The following is a 21,550-nucleotide window of genomic DNA, read 5'->3' on the forward strand; positions in this document are numbered from 1 at the left end:
AATATAAGAACTTGTGTCATGTTATGTTAAGGCCATAAATGTTGCAAAGCAGACTTCTTGGAAGTTGTATAAGAAAAAGACTCAAGAGATCCCTGAAATTCTATTTTTAAGTTAATAACTGAAAAATATGTTTTTAATTCTATAAATTTTACTGTGAGAAATATAAATTTTGAAACTAAGTTGGAGTGAGTCCATGGGCATGATTCTGGATGAATTGTTCCTGATATAGATAATCAGGAATTGAGTCAAGAACAAAACAATATGGTGCAGAGCAATGCTGCATATTGTTCCAATATACGTAAGCAAAATTTTGCCATGGAAGAAATATATGATGCTGTTGCACAGGCTGTGGATGGCCGGTCGCCTGGTCCTGATCTAATCGAGGTGAAGGTAATGAAGCTAGTGTTCCAGATAAGGTCTGATTTGATAATGAAAATGTTTAACAAATGTTTGAAGTCCAGTTCCTTCCCTGAAGCGTGGAGAGTGGCCATTTTGAAATTAATAATGAAAAGTCCTGATAGACTTCTCAGTGAACCAGGTTCATATCATCCCGGAGCCTTACTATCTGTGATAGCTAAGACTTATGAATGTCTATGTATTAGTCGGTTTATGATTAAATATGATGAGAATCATATGCCCTCTTGTAACCAGTTTAGTTACAAAAAAGGAAAGTCAACAGAGGACGCTATCTATCAGATGGTAATTTATGTGCATGGCTATGAGGGGCACTATGTCCTTGGAATATCTGTTGATTTTCACGGTGCATTTGATATGCTTTGGTGGGAGGGAATCCTCCACAGGATAAGAACTACTGGCTGTTCAGATAATTTGTATTCAGTTTTTAGAGAGTATTTCTCTAAGCGAAAGATTATGGTGAGAACTGGATTTATGGAAATAAGGCGAAATGTAACTTGAGGTTATCGTCAGGGCTCGGTGATTGGCCCCCACGCCTGGGCGATTGTGATGGATGATTTTTGAATAGAAATCGCATTGGTGTGAACACAGTGGCATATGCCGATGACTTGTTAATACTGGTGTATGGCAATGCAAGATCCCAACTAGAGAGCGTGCATCCCAAGTTATGGAAGAATTGATAGAATGGTCCAATCTATATAAGTTACAGATTTCAAAAACAAAGACTGTACAACTGCTAATTAAGGGCCGATTAAGTATGAATAGACATCCAGTTGTGAGATCGTTTGATATGTCTATACGGTGTGTTACTGTCGTTAAGTACCTTGGGGTGTGGGGGGGAAGAGAATGAGCCTTGTTGAGCACATGAAGTATTTGAAAAACAAAATGCATGTTCTTTATGCTAAGCTAAGAAGGATGATAAGAACTGACTGGGGGATAAAGGGAAGGACTTTGAACCTTCTCTATGAATGTTTATTTGTTCCCATTATTACTTATTCCTCAGTGGCTTGGCTACATACAATAACAGATTCTGTAATAAAGAAATACTTGCCCCAAGCGCAGAGGTTCGCTCTCCTGTGCACAACTCGTGCTTGTAGAACAGTATCGACAGATGCCTTACAGGTTCTGGCAGGTCAATTACCGGCTGATTTGCAGACTGTTTTGTCAGCATTATTATACTGCACCAAGAATAATATTAGAAAATCAGTGTTGGACATGGTTTCTTGTCCAGACCCTGAAAGGATATATATGAGATCTGATGTGAAGAATGAAAAGATTAGGATAAAAGGCAAGTTAATGGCTGTATGGCAACAAAGATGAGACTCGAGTGAGAAAGGCCAAGTTACTAAGTATCTGCCACAAGCAGACATACTGAATGTCTGCTTGTGGCAGATAAATCCTTGGCAGCAGTTTGGACTCTGTGCTACATTTTTAATCTCAGGACACAGATTAGCAAGAAGGTTGCATGAGTTGGGGCTTGCAGTAAGTGATTTATGTTCCTGTGGACAGCAAGAAAACAGTGTACATATCATGTTGCACTGTAATTGTTATCTTAATCTCAGGAATGAGTTGGAGATCTGCTTGGGCAGACTTGAGCAAAGAAATCTATGGATCATGTTCATGGATAGAAGCTTTTTGGAAGTTTTAATAAATTTGTGAGTTTGGTTTTTAAACAGAGAGCAAAATTACGTACCCGCCTCCCCGTGGCTGTGGATGGTAACGTAATTCATTAGGATAAGTGGGATTGAGGTAACCAATACTATATTCTTCTTTATCTATGGCTAAGAGGTAAAGTGCTCTCTTTAAGTTGAATTGAGTTTTGTATTTTTAATAGTTGATGTTTATAAAATAATAATGTTTTAATTACAGCAATAGAATAATACTGAAGTAGCATTATCCAAATATAAGCTACGGCTTAGGAGGTGGATGCGCTGAAGGTGTTTTTGAATGTATGTCCTTTCTGTATACATTGTACTCCTCCATATTGAAATTCTGCATCCCTTATATCTGAGTGACACCACATCTCTGAAATCCTAATAATTCCTGAATTTGATATATTGACCAGCACTTTGAATTCATCAAATTATTAACTATACTTCTAGCATTGGTGTACATGCAAGTATACCTACATCTGTTCTTACTCTTAGTTACCCTAACAGCCCATATATTTACTTGTTTCATGACGACTTCCAGCAGTTCTTGAAATCTCCAGCATCTTGCTTTCAAGGCTACTGCTCATTCCAATAGAAGCAGTGCAGAAATCACTTTTGCTTGCGGCTATTGTTAATCTATTAGTCTGTGTATCTGTGAATGCTAGCAATTTTCTGACCCATCTAACACAGCCTCAATAGCACCAGCAAATATTCTTGCACCCTTTCTTAAGTATATCCCATCACAGAGAAAAATTCTGTCCCATGAGCCTTGCACAATCTCTCCAGGACAGAACTAATTTTAAAAGCTCTCATCATATATTCCTACCTATCATGTCTGGGCAGAATCACAGGCATTTTCAAATTTAACCCCAACTTGCATTTTTCAACATTGCCACGTACTTATTAAGTTAGTCTGCAGATATCCTACTCTTAATGTCACTGGTGCCAATGTGCACAACAATATCACCTTTTGTGCCCTTATAAGATGATATCTGCACTACATCATCAATTTTTTGTCCCTATCAGAATACCTTGATCCCATTCCACCTATCCTTTTTGCACAATATATTTCCCACTTCCCTGACAATAGAGGCACTGACAACTACCTCTTGTGGGACCAACACATTCTTCCTTGGGGGTTGCCAGTGTTGCCTGATAATCAAGTGCAAGCTCTGGCATTGATGTGGGCAGCTGAGAGCCTCCAATTTAATTCCTTCGAGCACATCCACCCTGTTCTTCAAACTGTCAAGAAAGCTCCTAACAACGCTGAGTTAGCACTAATATTCTCACACTCCTCACATCAAACATACAGAAAGACATCCCCCCCCTCCCTTGGCAATATCATGCCCCCATTCCTGATAGCTCTGCAAACATCAAACAAGCAATACATCTCATAAGAATGTAAGAGTAGCTGCCTACTCTTACATTCAGGAAACCTACCCACCAATGAGAAAACAAATATTCCCTATATTTGTTCCATTTATGACTATTATTATGACCATTTATGAACAGTCTTCTCTATTAAGGAGGCATTCCTTATTCAAAAGTTCTTGGCTAGACAACTTAAGGATGTCACAATATATGATGTTACAGTAATGATGTTTTGTTTGAAATACATCTGCTGTATCGCAAGTGAAGTTTACAATGTGGCATCATTACTATAACATCTCATATAGCATAATTTTCTTTCTTGAATTTATTGCAATGCCTTAATAAACTACACAATATGGATTAGTAAATGCTGAAGTCTAAGTGTAAGGACCTGTCCTTACAACTGTTATTAATAATGGGTGTTATTGATATTGGAAAATTATTAGTGATTTTTAAGACAGTCAACCTTTAGAAATATACCAAGTCAAAACTAAATAACAGAATTTGAATAGTTCAGAAAAGTCCCAGGTTTAATTGTGCTCGTTTCGCCTATTACCTTTAAGTAAGAGGAAGATTAACGTAGCAAAGGGGCGAAGCGTTTCGAACACGCAATACAATAAAAACACCGATGGAGAAGCCCGTAGTTAATGAGCACAGATCAGAATCAACATTTTGCCTCTAAAGAACAATGGGCCGAAACAAAAACACATTTAAAATAGAGATGGAGCTCAGTAATTGAGGAACTCAAGAAACTGAGTGCACTCTTTAAAAATTTCATGGGGGCAATTAACGACAGGTGAAGCAAGACAAATAGAGGGCGTAGGTGGGCGACCACAAAGAAGATCTAGAAACTTCGACTTCCGGTCACCTTTCTAGAAAGTTCCAGAAATTGCTGGAAACTGGAAGCCCTCTCTAAAAAGGGTGGAGGACACGCCCACGGAAAAGTAAAGGAGATGAATGGGAATTACAGGGGAAGGGATGTACAGGTCAACGACTGGTCAGAGAGAAAAGTGTAGGAAATTTTGAAATTGAGAGTAAGGAGAGTTTTTTTTAGTTTTTGGGCAGTGTGTGTGTGTAGGAAGACAGTTGTGTGGCAGAGTCGTTGTTGAGTTTGGGTGGTGGTTAAAAGTTTTGGAGAGGAGGCTGTAGTAATGGGAAGGAAATTTTCCTTGTGAGTAATTTATGTAAGTCTAAAGTTGGAGAAAGAATGTGGCCATGTAGAAGAATAAAGATATAGCAGTAGCCAATGAATATAGAACAGTGAGAGAAGCTGATACAGTTCATAGTGAAGGAAGGGGAAGAACGCCCAAGGAGAATTCTAGAGGCAGGGTACTCAACTGAACAGTGATGAGCGACAGGCCGACCCTAAAATTTTCTCAGTGCCAGAGCAGTACACTGATGCAGCACTGACTGATGATGCGAGAAAGTATCCCTATTCAACTCAGCAGAGCAGTGCCTACGGGAGAGCGAACCTCAGGTAGATTGATATATTCCAAGGATGAACAACCACCCGCCTTCTAGACTACGCCGTTATGCAGATGGTTATGGCAGCCAAGAATAGAGAGAACACTCGGAAAACTGAGTAAGTGATAGTTAAGTATGGAAAAATCTTAAGTTAGTGAAGGAAGGACTCTAGAGGAAATACTTAATCTAAGGGAGAAAGCTAAACGTAATAGCACCCATGTACACAGAGTTGTAGAGAAATTAAGAGTAGGACCTTAAAGTAAAAGTTAATTAGTGGGTAGAAGGGATACCCTGATATAATAGCAGATTTTGGAGGAATGACTAATTAGGTAACAAAGGATTGTAGTTGAATGTTAAATTATAGTGAATTTGGATTTATTAAGAGAATAACTTAGTGTGATAGTAATTGTTTAAAACAGATAAAACACTGATTGAGTGTCTAGCTAATTAAAGAATTATTGGATTAGATATACAGGAAGATTGTTAATTACATTGGTTGATTATGAATGATGAACAGATCTGTGGTTGAGGAAAGGATTTTCTAACTGAGATATATATGTGAACGTAATAATTTTGGAAAGGGGATATATATCAGTATATATTCAGTATGAGAATAAACAATTACAAGTAGCTATATATATATAGCTACTTGTAATTGTTTATTCTCATACTGAAAGCTACCTGTAGATCTACTAGGGCAGTTAAGTAGTAGGAAAGCTGATGTAAGGATTATGAGGTGTAATGAACTCCTGGACCTGTTAGAACCAAAGATGAGGCGCACTAAGAACATGATGATATATATATATATAAAATTTAATAGTTTGGATTACAAGGATATTTACATAGATAAGGCCTAACAGTCTAACAAAGCCACATAATAAAGTTCGCAGTTAATTGTAGCTATTGATTGAAATGTATATAATGTCAATAAATACTGCTATGTTTTGTACTCATGTGTCTGTCAGTCATTTTGAACTTCAGCCAGTCCAGAGGAGGAATACCTAAAATATTGAGACCCCCTAAAGTCTAGAATCTTCTGGGAGATTAACAAGTCAGGTGTAAAGTTGGAGGGGACAAAAAGAGGGGCATAGTAGAGTACAGGGAATAATTAAATAAGTCTTATAGCATTGAGGAAACAAAATAAATAAATAAAAGTTATATATAATAACAAAAAAAAGAAATATATAAAATATATAAAAATAATTATACATCAATCAATCATCCCCCCCCACATAAGGCTGCAGATAAGAATACATAGTGTTAAATTCCTACACCTTTTAGCATCTCTCATATTGTGAAAATATTTTGCTTCTAGATTGTCTACTCTGACATTAAGGTGCCTACTGCTAATGAGGGAACAAATATTCCCAAAACAGTGCCATGTGGGTGGTGGCACTCCACTGAAATTAAGTAGTAACAGTCTTCTCTATTGGGGAAGCATTACTTATTTGTAAATGCCAGGTCATTAAAAAGATTTCACAACAAGATGTTATACTAATACTGTGTTGCAACTCCATTGCCAAACTTCATTTCTTCTTCAACTTACTGCACATTATAATGATGCCTTACTGCACTACTCAATATTTACACATTTATAACCTTAAAAATTGTTAAGAAATAATTCAGAAATCAATTTATAAATAAAGGTGATGCCACCTTTATTTGTAAGTTACTATATGAACACAACTATGAAAATTCCATTTTTTAGAATAAAAACATAATTTTGATTATATTTTCAAAATAAAATACCCTCTGCAGCACTTTTAGAGATAATTTTCATCCTCTCTTATTTTGGAGTTTTGAATACTGTACTGTATATGTCCCATACTACTATCTTGACAGACAGCGAGAAAAATCGCAATCAAATCTGCATGCTTCAACAACTGGATGCCCGCCAGTCTCTTCCACGATGTGAAGCCAGACAGCACAACAGCTGGATGCACTGCCATAAAACATAAAGACTGTACACTTCAATAACTGTATGCCAGAAATGGCACTAATTAAAAATTCATGCTTTTCAGTACTTGCATATAATTATCAAGAACAGGCATAACTTGGCTGTGAATTTTTCCTATTGGCATGATAAAAAGATTTCTGAATTTTTAATGCAGATTTATCTGCATTAAAAATTTCAGAAAGTAAGTCCTGAAGGTAAATCTCACTTATTACATGTTTTTTAACTAAATAAATACAGCAACCTAGTTATTACAAACTAATATATATAAGTTGACAGGGAATAAGAAAGTCATAATCTAACTCGTAGATAATATTCAATACCAAAATACATATACAGGGTGTCTCAAAAATATTGGTACAACTGTTTAGGGGAGGTAGGTAACATCTAAAGGAATGTGAATTGCATAGGAACCCATAACCAGAAACATCACCGTAAGTCGGTAGACGGTGCGGTAGTCATCGCATAAAGAGCATGCATCAATATACGAACTGTGAGCTGGCAGACGTGCACCTAGCATATGGATTAGCAGAGGGCAATGGACGGGCCGTTCAACAAATTTAGGGAGAATGCTTCCCAGACAGACATGTACCGGACCATCATTTGTTTCCATGTGCATCAAAATGTGCGATTATGGGTCATTTAGAGGTAACAGGAGTAGTTCGGGCAGACCACGTTCGACGCGAACTCCCGCCATCGAAGAAAGTGTGTTGAATGCTGTCCAGAGTAATCCTACTACCACTCCTAAGGCAGAGGCAACGGCACACGTGCTGTTGCCTCTGCCTTAGGAGTGTCTCGTTGCAGTGTACAGCGTGTCTGGCACAACAATTCTTTACACACCTTTCATCTCCAAAGGGTTCAGTTACTGCTCCCCCAAAATCATCCTGCACGTGTGGCTTTTGCGCAGCGGTTTCTCCAAGAAAGTATGTTCAACATTTGAATTTTCCAGCCTGTTTTGTTCATGGACGAGGCTTATTTAATCAGCACAATGCTCATGTGCGGGCTCACGACAACCCACACAGTGTGCGCCCCCCATGCAGCACAGCATCGCTTTGCAATAAATGTGTGGGCAGGTATGGTCGGTGACTGCTTAGTCGGCCCATACCTGTTACCATACCGCATGAACTCCGCTAAATATTGGATCTTTCTTGAACAAGTTCTACCAGGGTTACTTGACGATGTTCCAGCAAATGTGAGACGCAACATTTCGTTTCAACAGGATGGGGCTCCTGCCCATTATGGAAGGTGTGTTCATAACCATTTGAACAGGCATTTTCGGCGTCGATGGATTGGCCGTGGTGGGCCTGTTGCCTGGCCCCCACGCTCACCTGATTTATCGAGACTTGATTCCTTTCTGTGGGGGGCCCTCAAATCTATCGTGTATGAATCGCCTGTGGAGATGGAAATGGATCTCGTGGCGAGACTCGTCTGCACGGCTGCTACTATCAAAGAAACTCCAGGTGTGTTCGACCGTGTGCGCCAATCCATGCTGGGTCAGTGTCCCGCATGCATCGCGTCTCATGGTGGAACCTTTGAGCATCTGTTGTAACATCATGAAATGCATCCATCTCGTACTCCATTGTTAATATTATGTCAAATAAATGTTTGCCACTAATTATTGTCTTGTGTCATTTCTGCTTCTTGTGCCCCTGCTACCACTTTTCCGTGACATTTCTGGTTATGGGTTCCTATGCAATTCACATTCCTTTAGATGCTACCTACCTCCCTTAAACGTTTGTACCAATATTTTTGAGACACCCTGTATATATATATATATATATATATATATATATATATATATATATATATATATATATGGTGTTATAACTGCATTTTGGGATATAGGTTTAAGGTTATATTTTGTATTGGAATTTTATTGAACTTTAATAGAAATCATGACTCAGACCAGAGCAGCAAAACAAAAGGCTCAAACTAGTGGAAGTGCTGTGGCTCATGAGAGAACTGAGGGAGGGGGGGGCGGTTGACCTCTAAATTGCAGTCCATTGAAATGTACTGCTCGTTTGATGTTTGTGGAGCAATCAGGAACATGACATGATATTGCCAAGAGGAATGTCTTTGTGTGTGCGCGATGTAAGGAGTGCGAGGAAATCAGGAGCCAACTCAGCATTGTTATGGGCTTATATGAGAGCCTGAAGGACAGGGTGGATGCCCACGAAGGATTTAAACTGAGGGACCTATCAAACTCTCAGCTGCCCATATCAAAGCCAGAGCTTGCACTTGAACATCACGCAACACAGCGACAACCCCCAAGGCAGAAAGCACTGGTCCCAAAGGAACTAGTTGTTGTAGGTGATTGTCAAGGAAACATATTGTGCAAAAAGGATAGATGGAACAGGACCAGGGTATGTCTGCCGACGTTGTAGGGCAGATATCATCATTTAAGGGCACAAAGGGTCATATTGTTGTACAGGTTGGGACTAATGATATAAAGAATAGGAGATCAGCAGAATTACTTAACAAGTACAAATTGAGGAAGGACGGATGTCGGATAGATGTGCGGAAATTTGCCTTTGGCCAGCGGGTGGTTGGTTGGTGGAACCGACTTCCATCACTTGTTGTTGAAGTTGATAGCCTAAACAAATTTAAAGCTCAACTGGACAGGTATTTCGAACGAACGGAGGGGTGAAATGGGAGAGGGTTTTTTTTTTTTTTTTTTGGCTGATGCTGAATAAGCTTGCTTTCTTGCATCATATGCCTCTACTAATGCTAATGCTAAAGTACAAGACAATGAGGAAAAAAAAACCATGAGTTAGGGTTGAATTTGAAAGTGTCTGCAATTCTGCCCAGACACAATAGGAGGGAGTATATGATGAGAGCCATGTCGATCAATTCGGCCCTGGAGAGATTGTGCAAGGCTCAAGGAGTAGAATTTTTCTCAGCCTGGTCTGTGCTTGTTAACAGGAGAGACTGCTTCTACAGGGATGGGATACACTTAAATAGAAAGAGTGCAAGAATTTTTGCTGATGCTATCGAGGCAGAGTTAGGAGGGTTGGAAAACTGCTAGCTTGGGGGGGATACATGGACTAATAGATTAAAAGTAGCCGCTGGCAGAGGTAAAAGTGATTCTTGCACTACTTCTATTGAAATGCAATTGAGCAGCAGCCTAGAAACCAAGGCAATGGTAATTTCCAGTCATAGTAGAACAAGTAAATACATGGGCTGTGTTAGTGTAACTAAGAGTAGAAACAGGTTCATGTATACTTGCATGTACACCAATGCTAGCAGTATAGTTAATAAATTCGATAAGCTTGAAGTGCTAGTCAAGACATCAAAAGCAGATATTCTTGGGATATCAGAGACATGGTGTCACACAGACATAAGCAGTGCAGAACTGGAATTTGGAGAGTACAATATGTACAGAAAGGATAGACAGGACAGGAAGGGAGGAGGGGTTATGCCGTTAGTTAAGAAACACATAAAATCTAAGGAAGTGAATCCAATTGATGTTGGTGGACAATGCAATGTTGAGTCTGTTTGGTGTGACATAAGCACTGGGAAAAGAAAAATGAGAGTAAGTGTGTGTTATAGGCCTAATGAATCTGAGAAGTATAATGAGCACTTGTGCAGAGAAATAGAGGGCCAGTAAATTAGAGTGTCTTATAATGGGGGATTTTAATTTCACGGATATTGACTGGAATTTGGGGGTTAGTCACTCACACTCTAGCAAGGCTTTTGTGGACTTATTCGATGATTGTTTTCTACAGCAGCATGTTCGGAAGGGAATTAGAGAGAGTAATACTCTTGATCTGATTATCAGTAATGATTCTTCATGCATCAAGAATCTGCAGATAAAAGTACCACTAGGTGGCAGTGATCACAGTGTGCTGAAGTGGGATTTACTCAAAGAGGTAACTACCATCAAGGGTAATGGGAAGGGTTTTTGCTTTTGTAAAGGTGACTATGGTGGTCTGAGACAGTATTTAAATTCTATACGGTGAAACCAACTGATGATGTTACCAACAGCAAATTCAAAATGGGAAGCATTCAAAGAATTAATCTTGGAAGCTACTAGTCTTTTCATACCAACAAAGAAATATTGTTCAAGATTTAGGCCTAAATGTATGTCAGATGAACCAATTAGACATGTGACAGAGAAGAAAAATACATGGGGTATTTATAAATTAACATCTGACACAGAAGCCTATGATAGATATAAGCTGGTCTGTAACCAAGTTACGAAGGAGGTTAGGCAGGCGAAGGAAGAATACGAGAAATCTTTGGCAAAGGATTCAAAGCCTAATTCATTTCACAAATATACGTGGTCTCAATTCTAATCTTAATCCAATGTCCATTTCCACTTGCAGTCTGCCAAACCCAATGTACTTTTTCTGACAGAATCTCAGTTATCGGTTGATTCACCTACTGCTCATCTCAGATGCCCAAATTATTCTCTGTATGATTCCTTTCGCCTCAAAGGTGGTACTTGTGTATATCTCCGTTTTGATATTCCCTGTCAGAGACTTGGCAAATTGGAATCTACTCTCTTTGATCTTCTCTGGCTTAAAATCACTCTACCTCATTGTATAAAATTCACCTGTTGTCTCTACTGTTCTCCCAAATCCACTAATCATTTGGAGCTTTTTGACGTCCTCTCTTTGCAACTTGACTTTCTCCAGTCCAACTTTCCTAACAGTGAGGTAATTGTACTTGGTGATTTTAATGTTCACAGCTCCAGCTGGCTTCCGTTTTCTAGTCACACTGACCCAGCTGGTCGAGATGCTGAGGCTTTTGCAATTACTAATGACCTTGCACAGATTGTTCATTTACCTACAAGAATACTGGACAATCCCAATCATACAGCCAACACGCTTCATCTTTTTCTCACAAACAACCCTTCTAAGTACACAGTCGAAGTGAGTGAGCGGTCCTTTAGGCACTTCAGATCACAACTTGGTGATTGTTTCTTCTCCAATGGAGCCTTTATCTCATGGCTATTCCCAACCTCGTGTTGTTTGGCATTACAAGAATGCAAAATGGGATGACATGCGAGATTTCTTTTCTTCTTTTCCTTGGTCGGATTACTGTTTCAAAACTTCTGATGTCAACGTTTGCTCAGATCGTGTCAGTGAAATTATTCTTGCAGGAATGGAATTCTTTATCCCACAGTCCATTTTAAAATCTCATCCTTTATCTAAACCTTGGTTTTCCAATAAATGTGCTAAGTCTGTTCAAGAGAAGAACGTTGCATATTTCTCTTGCATAATTCTTCAGTTTAATTTTCTGCCTAAACCAAAGCTCGCAACATTTGTAAAGCAGTTATTAATCAGTCCAAACTAGAGTTTGAACAGGCTAAGAGTAGAAAACTTGCTTCTTGCTCTAATGGTAGCCGAGCATTCTGGTCCCATGCCAAAGCTACTGGCCGCAACTTTTGCCCATCTCTGCTCCCACCTCTGTCCAAACTAGATGGTTCTGTAGTCACTTCAGCCAAGGATAAAGCTGACCTGCTAGCATCCCATTTTTCTTCCAACTCATATATTAATGATCTTGGTAAAACACCTCCCACCATCTCCAACACGCTCCATTCACAATGCATCCTGTGGTCTTCTGTCAAAAGGATGTCAGAAGGATTTTGACGAATGTTGATGCTAAGAAAGCTCCAGGTCCCGATGGTATTTCTCCACTTGTTCTCAAAACCTGTACTCCTGAACTTACTCCCATTCTTTGCAGCCTTTTTTTTTTTTCACTTTTTATTCCAAAGGTGTTTTTCCTTCTGCTTGGAAATTTGCTCATATCCAGCCAGTTCCTAAAAAGGGTGACAAATCCCTCCAATCCAATTATCGTCCCATTGCAATTACTTCTACTCTTTCTAAAGTAATGGAGAAATCAATTAACCGCCAACTCTTAAAGTACCTAGAAACCTTCAGTCTGATTAACGATCGCCAGTATGGATTCCGTCAGTGTCCATCCACTGGTGATGTTCTGGCTTATGTTACCCATTTATGGACTAATTCAATGGAAAGGTTCGGTGAAACACAAGTAGTTGCTCTTGACATCTCAAAGGCTTTCAATCATGTTTGGCATAAAGGTCTTCTAAACAAGCTTCTATCTTATGGTTTGCCAACTGTTTTTAGTAATTGGTTATCCAGTTTTCTCTCTGATCGCTCACTGAGGGTGATGGTAGATGGCTTTCTGTCTTCTAAATTCTCCACTAATGCCCGTGTCCCCCAATCCTATCCATAGTTTTGCCGATGATAGCACATTGCATTCCACTTTCCATTTTGAGAAACCTTGCCCTGTTCAATCAGCTTCAACTTCTCGAAAATCTGCTGCCAATTCCTTAAATGCCGATCTTCAGGTAATTCTCCAGTGGGGCAAAGATAACTTAGTTGATTTCAACCCTTCTAAAACTCTGTCTTGTCTTATATCTCACAAAAAGGATTCTTCTGCTCCTATCTTTATCTTTGGTGACACTCCGATTTCTAGGCAAAATGATATATCTCTTTTGGGGATTACCCTGACTTCTAATACCTCTTGGCACAAGCACATTACAAATATTGCTTCCTCAGCATCAAAAAAACTTGGTTTTCTCTTTCGCTCTCGGCTTTACTTTTCTTCCAAATAGCTGCTCACTCTGTATAAAACACAAATCCGCTCTGCGATGGAATATTGTTCCCACATCTGGGGTGGTGCCCCCAAAACCTCTCTCAGGCTTCTAGATTACATTCAGAAGAGGACAGATAGGTTAATTAATGATTCATCTCTAACAGTGTCTCTCCACTCGCTGTCTCATAGATGTACGGTTTCTGCTGCATGCCTCTTCTACAGATACTTCCATGGGCACTGTTCTTCTGAATTGGCTTCTATAATTCCCACACTCTCTTTCAAAACAGTCCGAACACGTGCCACCACCAGCCATTTACTGTCCAACTTCAAACTCACAGAACCAACTTTGCATCTTCCTCGTTTATTCATTCAACTGCCGTTTTCTGGAACAACCTTCCTTCATACGTATTTCCTGAAAATTACAGTCTACAGAAGTTCAAGTCCAATGTCAACAAATATCTTCTTTCATCTTCTCAACCTCCAACCCAAGGACGGTACTAAGTAGTAGTGGTATAGTACTATAGGTTCTAATACCTCTCATGTTTGGGGTTTACATAAAAAAAAAAAAAAAAAAAAAAGAAAAACAGCAAAGAGTTCTTTACTTAAATAAACTCTAGAAGGTCAGATTGGTCCACTTGATATCGATGGTTCAACTGTTGATGATCCTGCTCAGGTAGTTAACAAACTAAATGAATATTTTGCATCAACCTTCACACATGAGGAGTTATTCGGGGAGGGGAATGCCAGAGGTGCATTCAACTGTGGCAGTAGGCTAGATAATCTTGTAATAACTGAGAGTAAAGTGAAGGAGAAATTGTTGTTATTATTTTTAGCCATATGGTACAAGGAAGCCTGAGGCATATGTTGCACCAGCCAAAAAAAAAAATTCCCAAGTTACCCCCTGAGAGAGAGAGAAGTAGAAAAGAATGATGATATCCAGCTCAGGACCCTGGGATTTTCAAGCCCATACTCACCAGACGTGAGGCCCCAGGGTTTGTTGAAGATAAACACAAGAAAGGCACCATGGGTGGATGGAATACATCCAGTTATATTAAAGGAGGCGGCAAAAGGAAGTAAGCAAACCCTTAGCCATAATTATGAGAGCTTTCCTGGACTCGGGGGAGGTACCCATGGAGTGGAGATGTGCAAATGTGACTCCAATCCACAAAGGGAGACAAGGGTAATTACAGACCTGTTAGTTTAACTTCTGTTCCAGGGAAATTAATGGAGGCACTGGTTAAAGAAGCATTGCAGGATCATCTAGATAAGACTTCAGTTATAGCTCAGACACAGCATGGGTTTGTTAAGGGGAAGTCTTGTCTGAATAATTTGATTGGATACTATGATGTAGTCACAAAAGAATTGGATGCAGGGAATAACTCTGATATTATATATTTGGATCTTAGAAATGCTTTTGATACTGTTGCACATGGAAGACTGCTGCACAAATTGGAGCAGTGTGGCATTGGTGGCAAATTGTTGCTATGGATAAAGGGATGGTTGAGTGACAGAAGACAGAGAGTGGTAATTAATGGACACTGCTCATCGTGGACTAATGTTATTAGTGGAGTCCCTCAGGGTTCAGTGTTGGGTCCATTGTTGTTTTCTGTATTTATAAATAATATTGATGATGGTATATCAAGCTTAATGCCCACGTTTGCAGACGATATGAAGGTTGGCAGTGTTGTTAATGACACTAATGACAGTGCACTGCTGCAACAGGATCTAGAAAAGTTGAGCAGATGGGCTGAGAGGTGGCAAATGAAGTTTAACATTGACAAATGTAAAGTACTACATATGGGAAGCAGTAATACCAGAGTAACGTACCAACTCTGTGGTACCCCACTGACAATGGTAGAGAATGAAAAGGACCTTGGGGGTAATTTTGCAGGCAGATATAAAGTTGTCTGAGCAGTGCAGATGGTCTGCAAGAGTAGCTCATGGTGTGTTGTGAATGATATAGAGGAAAATTTCTAGCATGGATAAGGAGGTGATTATCCCCTTGTATAAGGCAATGGTCAGACCACATCTTGAGTACTGTATACAGGTCTGGAGGCCTCATTTCAAGAAGGATGTACAGCTGTTGGAACGAGTACAGAGAAGGGCAACAAGATTAGTGAATGGAACAAAGGGTTGCTCTTATGAAGAAAGGCTTAAGTTTTGAAAATTACAGTGTCTAGAGACTAGGCACCTGCGAGGTGATCCGATTGAGGTGTATAAAGCCTTGAATGGTTTGAACATGCTCAATGGTGATGGGCTTCTTCCTCTTGCTCAGAATAATCGCCTGAGAGGGCATAAATTCAAATTGAGGAAAGACGGTTGTAGGATAGATGTGTGGAAGTTTGCCGTTAACCAGCGGGTGATTGATTGCTGGAACAAACTTCCATCTGTCGTCGTAGAAGTTGATAGCTTAAATAGATTCAAGGCTGTTGTTGTTGTTATTTGATTTTTAGGAGCATTAGCAACTAAAGCCATATTGCTCCGGAATATGAGGTGGTCATTCCCTGACCTTTTCGCATCCTCCGTATTTGGTGGTCATGGGCTCGAACCCCAGTCTAATCAAGAAGTGCGTGCTATGCACTGCTGCTCCTGCCCATTTCGCTACGTTGACGCCAGATTCAAGGCAAAACTTGACATACATTTTGGAGTGAGTGGATGGGTGAAATAAGGGGAGGGGGTTGGCTGATGCTATATAAGCTTGCTTTCTTGCATCATGTGCCTTTGCTAATGCTAATAACAATATATTTTAAAAAGGAGATCAAGTTGCCTTATAGAATAGTACAATTTTTCCCTTTTCTAAGGAGCTAAAAATACTTAACAAGGTCTTTTCTAATGCACTTGTGTCAGTTTGGACATAATTCAATCTTTTTTTTTTTTTTTTTTTTTTGTCAAAGAGCATTCATTTAACTTCAAAGTAAGCTGTTTTGCAACTTCATTGCTACGATTCAACAGTGCTTGTCAAGCATATTCACAATTGAATGTCCTCCCGATTTCCAACAAACTCAAACTTTCTAATCTAATGTATAATATTTGTACCTTAAAATATTATACACAGCATGCTTGACAACAAGGACTATTAATTTGTTTTTGTCTAATACGTACAAAGTGTGTTGAGTATGCCCAGGCACAGTCACCACACCCTGTAGTTTCACCTATGCCACGATGTTGTTAGAATTTTTACTTAAATTACCATTTTCTAAATCCAAACATGTATTATTGCAACAATGACCAATTTTGCCATTGTTTGCAAAATGCACTACTGTCTCTGGAAAATGTCATGCTATAACCATGCAGAAACAAGATATAATAAACTAATATAACAATTATCATTAGTGGTAACTTTTAAACCAATTGTACTCACTTCTTTGGTCAGTTCTTCTGAAATCATTCCTATCCCATCAGAGAAGTAAAGCACTTTTTTTTTATATTTAGAACATTTTATATCTTCAATCATTTCTACTTCTTCCTGTGTAACATTTATTTGCACTGCTTCTTCTGATGTAGAGAAGCACTGACCCATCCGTGCCATTAATTTGGCAATGTTGTGAATGGATGAAAAATTTCCCATCCAACTGCGAATATTTCCTGTATTACAAGCAAACATCCACACTCCATGACTTCTAAGTTGGCTGTTAGAAGCAGCCAAAAACTCATAGTATCTTTTACCAATATGAATCCCATGTCTTAAAACATTTCCAACAACATTCTCAAGAAAATATCGTTTTTGCGTAGTAAACTGGACGCAAAATGTCAACATTTTAAGATCATCATCTCGAAATGATACTCTCAGGGCACGTTCAGATCCATATTTTCTTGTTACCCTGTTATCAAACTGAGGCTGTGGAGGTAAAAAAATCTGCCGTGTAGGTGTTACAAACATACAGCGAACCATGCACATGCCTGAAGGTAAATCTCGCTTATTATATGCATTACAATATATTTTAAAAAGGAAGTCAAGTGCCTTATGGAACAATACAATTTTCCCCTTTTCTAAAGAGTCAAAAATATTTAACAAGGTCTTTTCTAATGCATTTGGATTAGTCTGGACATAATGCATCATTTTTTTTTTTGTCAAAGGCCATTCATTCAACTTCAAAGTAAGCTGGTCTACAACTTCATTGCTACGATTCAACAGTGCTTGCCAAGCATAAGCACAACTGAATATTTCCTCCTGATCTCCTTCAAACTCAAACTTTCTAATGACATCACACTTCTTCAACTTTATCCTCTGTACTGAACAAAAATAAATTTCACTGTCGTTCGAACACCTTGCCCTCAAACGTCCAAGAATTTGACGGGCTCGAAACTTTTCAGTAAGAGAAATCTTTAACACCGGACAAAGACCAAATATGTTCGCTAAGCAAAGCGATTCCGTACACTCACACCCAAACTGAAAAGCTCTTTCCCAGTAAATATCATTATTTTCAATATTCTTTAAATTGGATATCTGAGGATTAGGCTTTGAAATTTCTGACTTTGTAATTTCACTACTCTTTTTAAAGTATAAGAGTGGAGGGTGTTCTAAATGAAAATATATATCTGTTGCTCTACTATCTGGAAGATCATTAACAAGAATCCTTATAACTGAGCGGTACAATATTTCAAACTTATATATTTCACTTGTAGAACTATAGCAGCTATAACTGTGACTTGCATAAATATAAACAACAAGCTTTCGTTGATCATGCAAAAAACAACATTTTAATTCAATAAACTTGGGATTATCTGAAGTGTTAATATGGTAATGTTCTACATATAAATTCAATCCACAAAATGTACCAAAACTTAACTCTGAAATACCAATATCCAAGTGAACTTGTTTTTTATTTCTAGAAAAACCTGCTCTTCCTTTAGGACTCAACCACTTTTCTTCTTTTTTGTACTTAGTTACATCACACCACACATGAATTATTTCAGCATAAATCAAATCTGGCTCATACCATAAAGTGCTAAAATATTTTACAGTGCAATCTACTTCATATAAGTTCTCTTGATAAGAAGAATCTATATCTGAAATTTTCTTGTAAATTTGACCAAATTCAATAACATCTAAAGTTTTTTGAATGTTGTTTTTAAACACCTCTACAAAGAAATGCTCAAAATCACCTATATACTGTTCAGGTGCAGTGTCATCATCCTGTCCTAAGGTATTAATGAGCCATATAAAAGAAAATTTAAGTTCTTGTTGCATTTTTTTCTCAGTTTCACAAGGATTAAGGTAGCTGTAATCCGTAGGAAGCAAATGCAACTGCAAAAAAAAAAAAAAAAAGGAAAAAATCATAACCAAATAAACTACTAGTTAAGTCCAAGAAATTAAATGAATACTAATAATTAGTTTAAGTATGTAGGTAAGTAATAAAGAAAGAAAGAAGGAAGGGATGGTATGTAGGTAAGTAATAAAGAAAGAAAGAAGGGAAGGTAGGTAGATAAGTGGATGCATGGGTAAGAAGGAAATGAAAGAAAACAATTCTATATACTCGTAAATAATCTGTCCTGTCATTTTAGTATTTTCCTATGATCAGCTGCTTTATTTAAAAGAAATGTATATATGTTGCATTGAGTTACTAGTGTCACAATGACTGAGGGGCAGACTCTTGCAACTAATGGGTGTATATCGAGAAAGCAGGTTGTAAAATTTGCTTCAATTTATTATTCTTGCCTTCTACCAAATGGAACATAAAGGTGAAATACTTAAAGGGGTATAAGGTTCACCAGATGAAATGTATCTGTCTCTTATTATTTTTATTAGTTTTCTATTCATTCATCTTAAAGCTTCAATCAGTGAATTAAAATAGATACAATCAGGGCTGAAAATGAGGGGAGGGTTGCCTTCGCCCTAGTTCCAGATCTGTTGTGGCCACCTATATTGATGTTACTGGGAGACAGGTCCATCCTCTTAAAACTATGTAAATAAATAAACCATCCACCTATTTTGCTAATCAAAATCAATCAGTGTGAATTTTTCAAATATGCCTTTAGTACAGTCTTTAATTTTAATCTGCAGCACTAATTACTTTTAATTGAAAAAGTATAGTGATGAAGAATTCCTGTTTGTATTGTTTTCTCACAGTTTTGGTTTTAGCTTTGGCTTCTCTATTTGTGTTGCAATTGAGGTCAACAAGATTTTTTTTTTTTTGATAAAAATTTACTTGTTCTTTATACAATTAAGGAGTTTACAATTAATTACAGGAAAACCTTGCTAATACCATATCAATTTATACACAGTTCTCATTCCCCTTCAAAAATTTATTTAATACGAAATAAGGTTAATATGTAATACAAAGTTAATATTTACACCATTGAGAGTATAATCATACTTTTCGGTATGATTAGTACAAAGCATGCCAATTGCACTGAAATACCTACACATCAAGATCACTTTGTCATTTCAGGAGAGGGATAGTTGTAGTAGTAGGGACAAATGATGCAAGAAAGCAAGCTTATATAACATCAACCAAAAAAAAAAAAAAACACTTCACCCATCCATACACTCGAACAACAGATGGAAGCCTGTTCCAACAATCAACCACCCTTTGGCTGAAGGCAAACTTCCACACATCTATTCTGCAACCATCCTTCCTCAACTGAAATTTATGACACCTTGTGTGTGTAGTCCCAGCAGGAGGAAGAATGCCATTCACCTTCAGCTTGCACAATCCATTCAAGGAATACCTCAAGCCACAGGTGCCTAGTCTTCAGAACTGCAATTTGCAGAAATGAAAAGAGAGAGAGAGAGAGAGAACAAGAGTCAGAAGTAGAAGGGAATCGCCAAGAAAAAGAAGAATGATGATGATATCCAGCTCAGGACCCTAGGTGTGCCAAGCCCATACTCATCTAAATCTCATTACAGCAGTTCACCCTGATTACTGTTGTTAATCACCCTGCCAACCTTTGTAACATCTGCAAACTTTGATATTAAGCCTGATATCATCAGTCTTTTTCAATCCACTGCAGGATGAAGGCCTCTCCAGCAACTTTCCAGTTCCTTCTGTTTTGTGCAATGGCCATGATATACTTTCAGTGCTCATGATAGACCTTAAGCCTGATACACCTTCATCAATATCATTAATAAATATTGAAAACAACAATGGGCCCAGCACTGAACTCTGGGGACTCCAACAATACCATTAGACCACGAAGAGCAGTGTCCATTGATAACCACACTGTCTTCTTCCACTTAACCATAGCAGTAACTTGCCCTTAATGCCACATTGGACCCCAGTTTTCACAGTCATTTATGTGCAACAGTATCAAAAGCTTTTGCTGAAATCCAAATATATGATGTCAAAATTATTTTTTGCATCCAGTTCCTTGGTCACTGCAGCACAGTAACCTATCAGATTGGTTAGACAAGACCTCTCCTTAACAAATCCATGCTGTGACTGAAGTATAATCGCATTCCTGTCTAGACGATCCTGCATTGCTTCTTTAACCAGTAACTCCATTATTTTTTACAGAACAGATGTTAAGTTAACATGTCTGTAATTACTCGTGTCACCTTTTGCTCCACCTTTGTGAATTGAGGATACATTTGCCCATCTCCAGTCCATAGGGACCTCTCCTGAAACCACGAATGCTCTCATAATTATGGTTAAATGTTTTCTTACCTTCTTTGCTGCCTCCCTTAATATAACTGGATAGATTCCATCAGACCCAGGCATCTTTTTTTATGTTTCTCTTCCACCTTTTTCAGTTATTACAAAATTATTTAGCTGCCCTTTACAGAGTTTGATAAATGTCTGGCACACCCTTCCCTAAAGAATTCTTAATGTGTGAAAGTAGATGCAAAATATCTATTCAAATTTTCAGCAACCAAAAGCAGGATCATGAACAGTAAACCCATTAATATCAAGTGGCCCAACATTCAATCCCTTCCTTCTACTGTTAATATAAGCATATAAGTCTTTGCTGCTTTTCTTTGCCAGAGACTTCTCATAGTCTGCCTTAGCTTGCCTAACCTCCTTTGCGACTTGATTACAGACAAATTTATATCTACTATAAGCTTCAGAATCACCTGATAATTTATATGCATCCCATGCACTTTTCATCTCTGCTACATGTCTCAATAGTTCATCTGACATCCATTAAGTCTAAGCTCTGAACAGTTTTCTTCGTTGGTATGAAAAGCCTA

General features: G+C 38.3%; 1 protein-coding gene across 1 annotated transcript in view; it reads right to left on the reverse strand.

Moving 5' to 3' along the window:
- LOC150076380 (uncharacterized) overlaps window positions 1–17,317 on the reverse strand; it is a 178,577-nt gene extending 161,260 nt beyond the window's left edge. Inside the window, exon 1 of the mRNA XM_090387342.1 lies at window positions 16,777–17,317. Coding sequence (XP_090243468.1) covers window positions 16,777–17,317 — 541 coding nt within the window. The remainder of the gene's footprint in view (window positions 1–16,776) is intronic.
- Between the last annotated feature and the right edge of the window lie 4,233 nt (window positions 17,318–21,550).

The sequence above is a fragment of the Mastigoproctus giganteus genome, chromosome 13 (assembly GCF_048544385.1).
Source record: "Mastigoproctus giganteus isolate SK-2022 chromosome 13, ASM4854438v1, whole genome shotgun sequence".
Classification (NCBI taxonomy): domain Eukaryota; kingdom Metazoa; phylum Arthropoda; class Arachnida; order Uropygi; family Thelyphonidae; genus Mastigoproctus; species Mastigoproctus giganteus.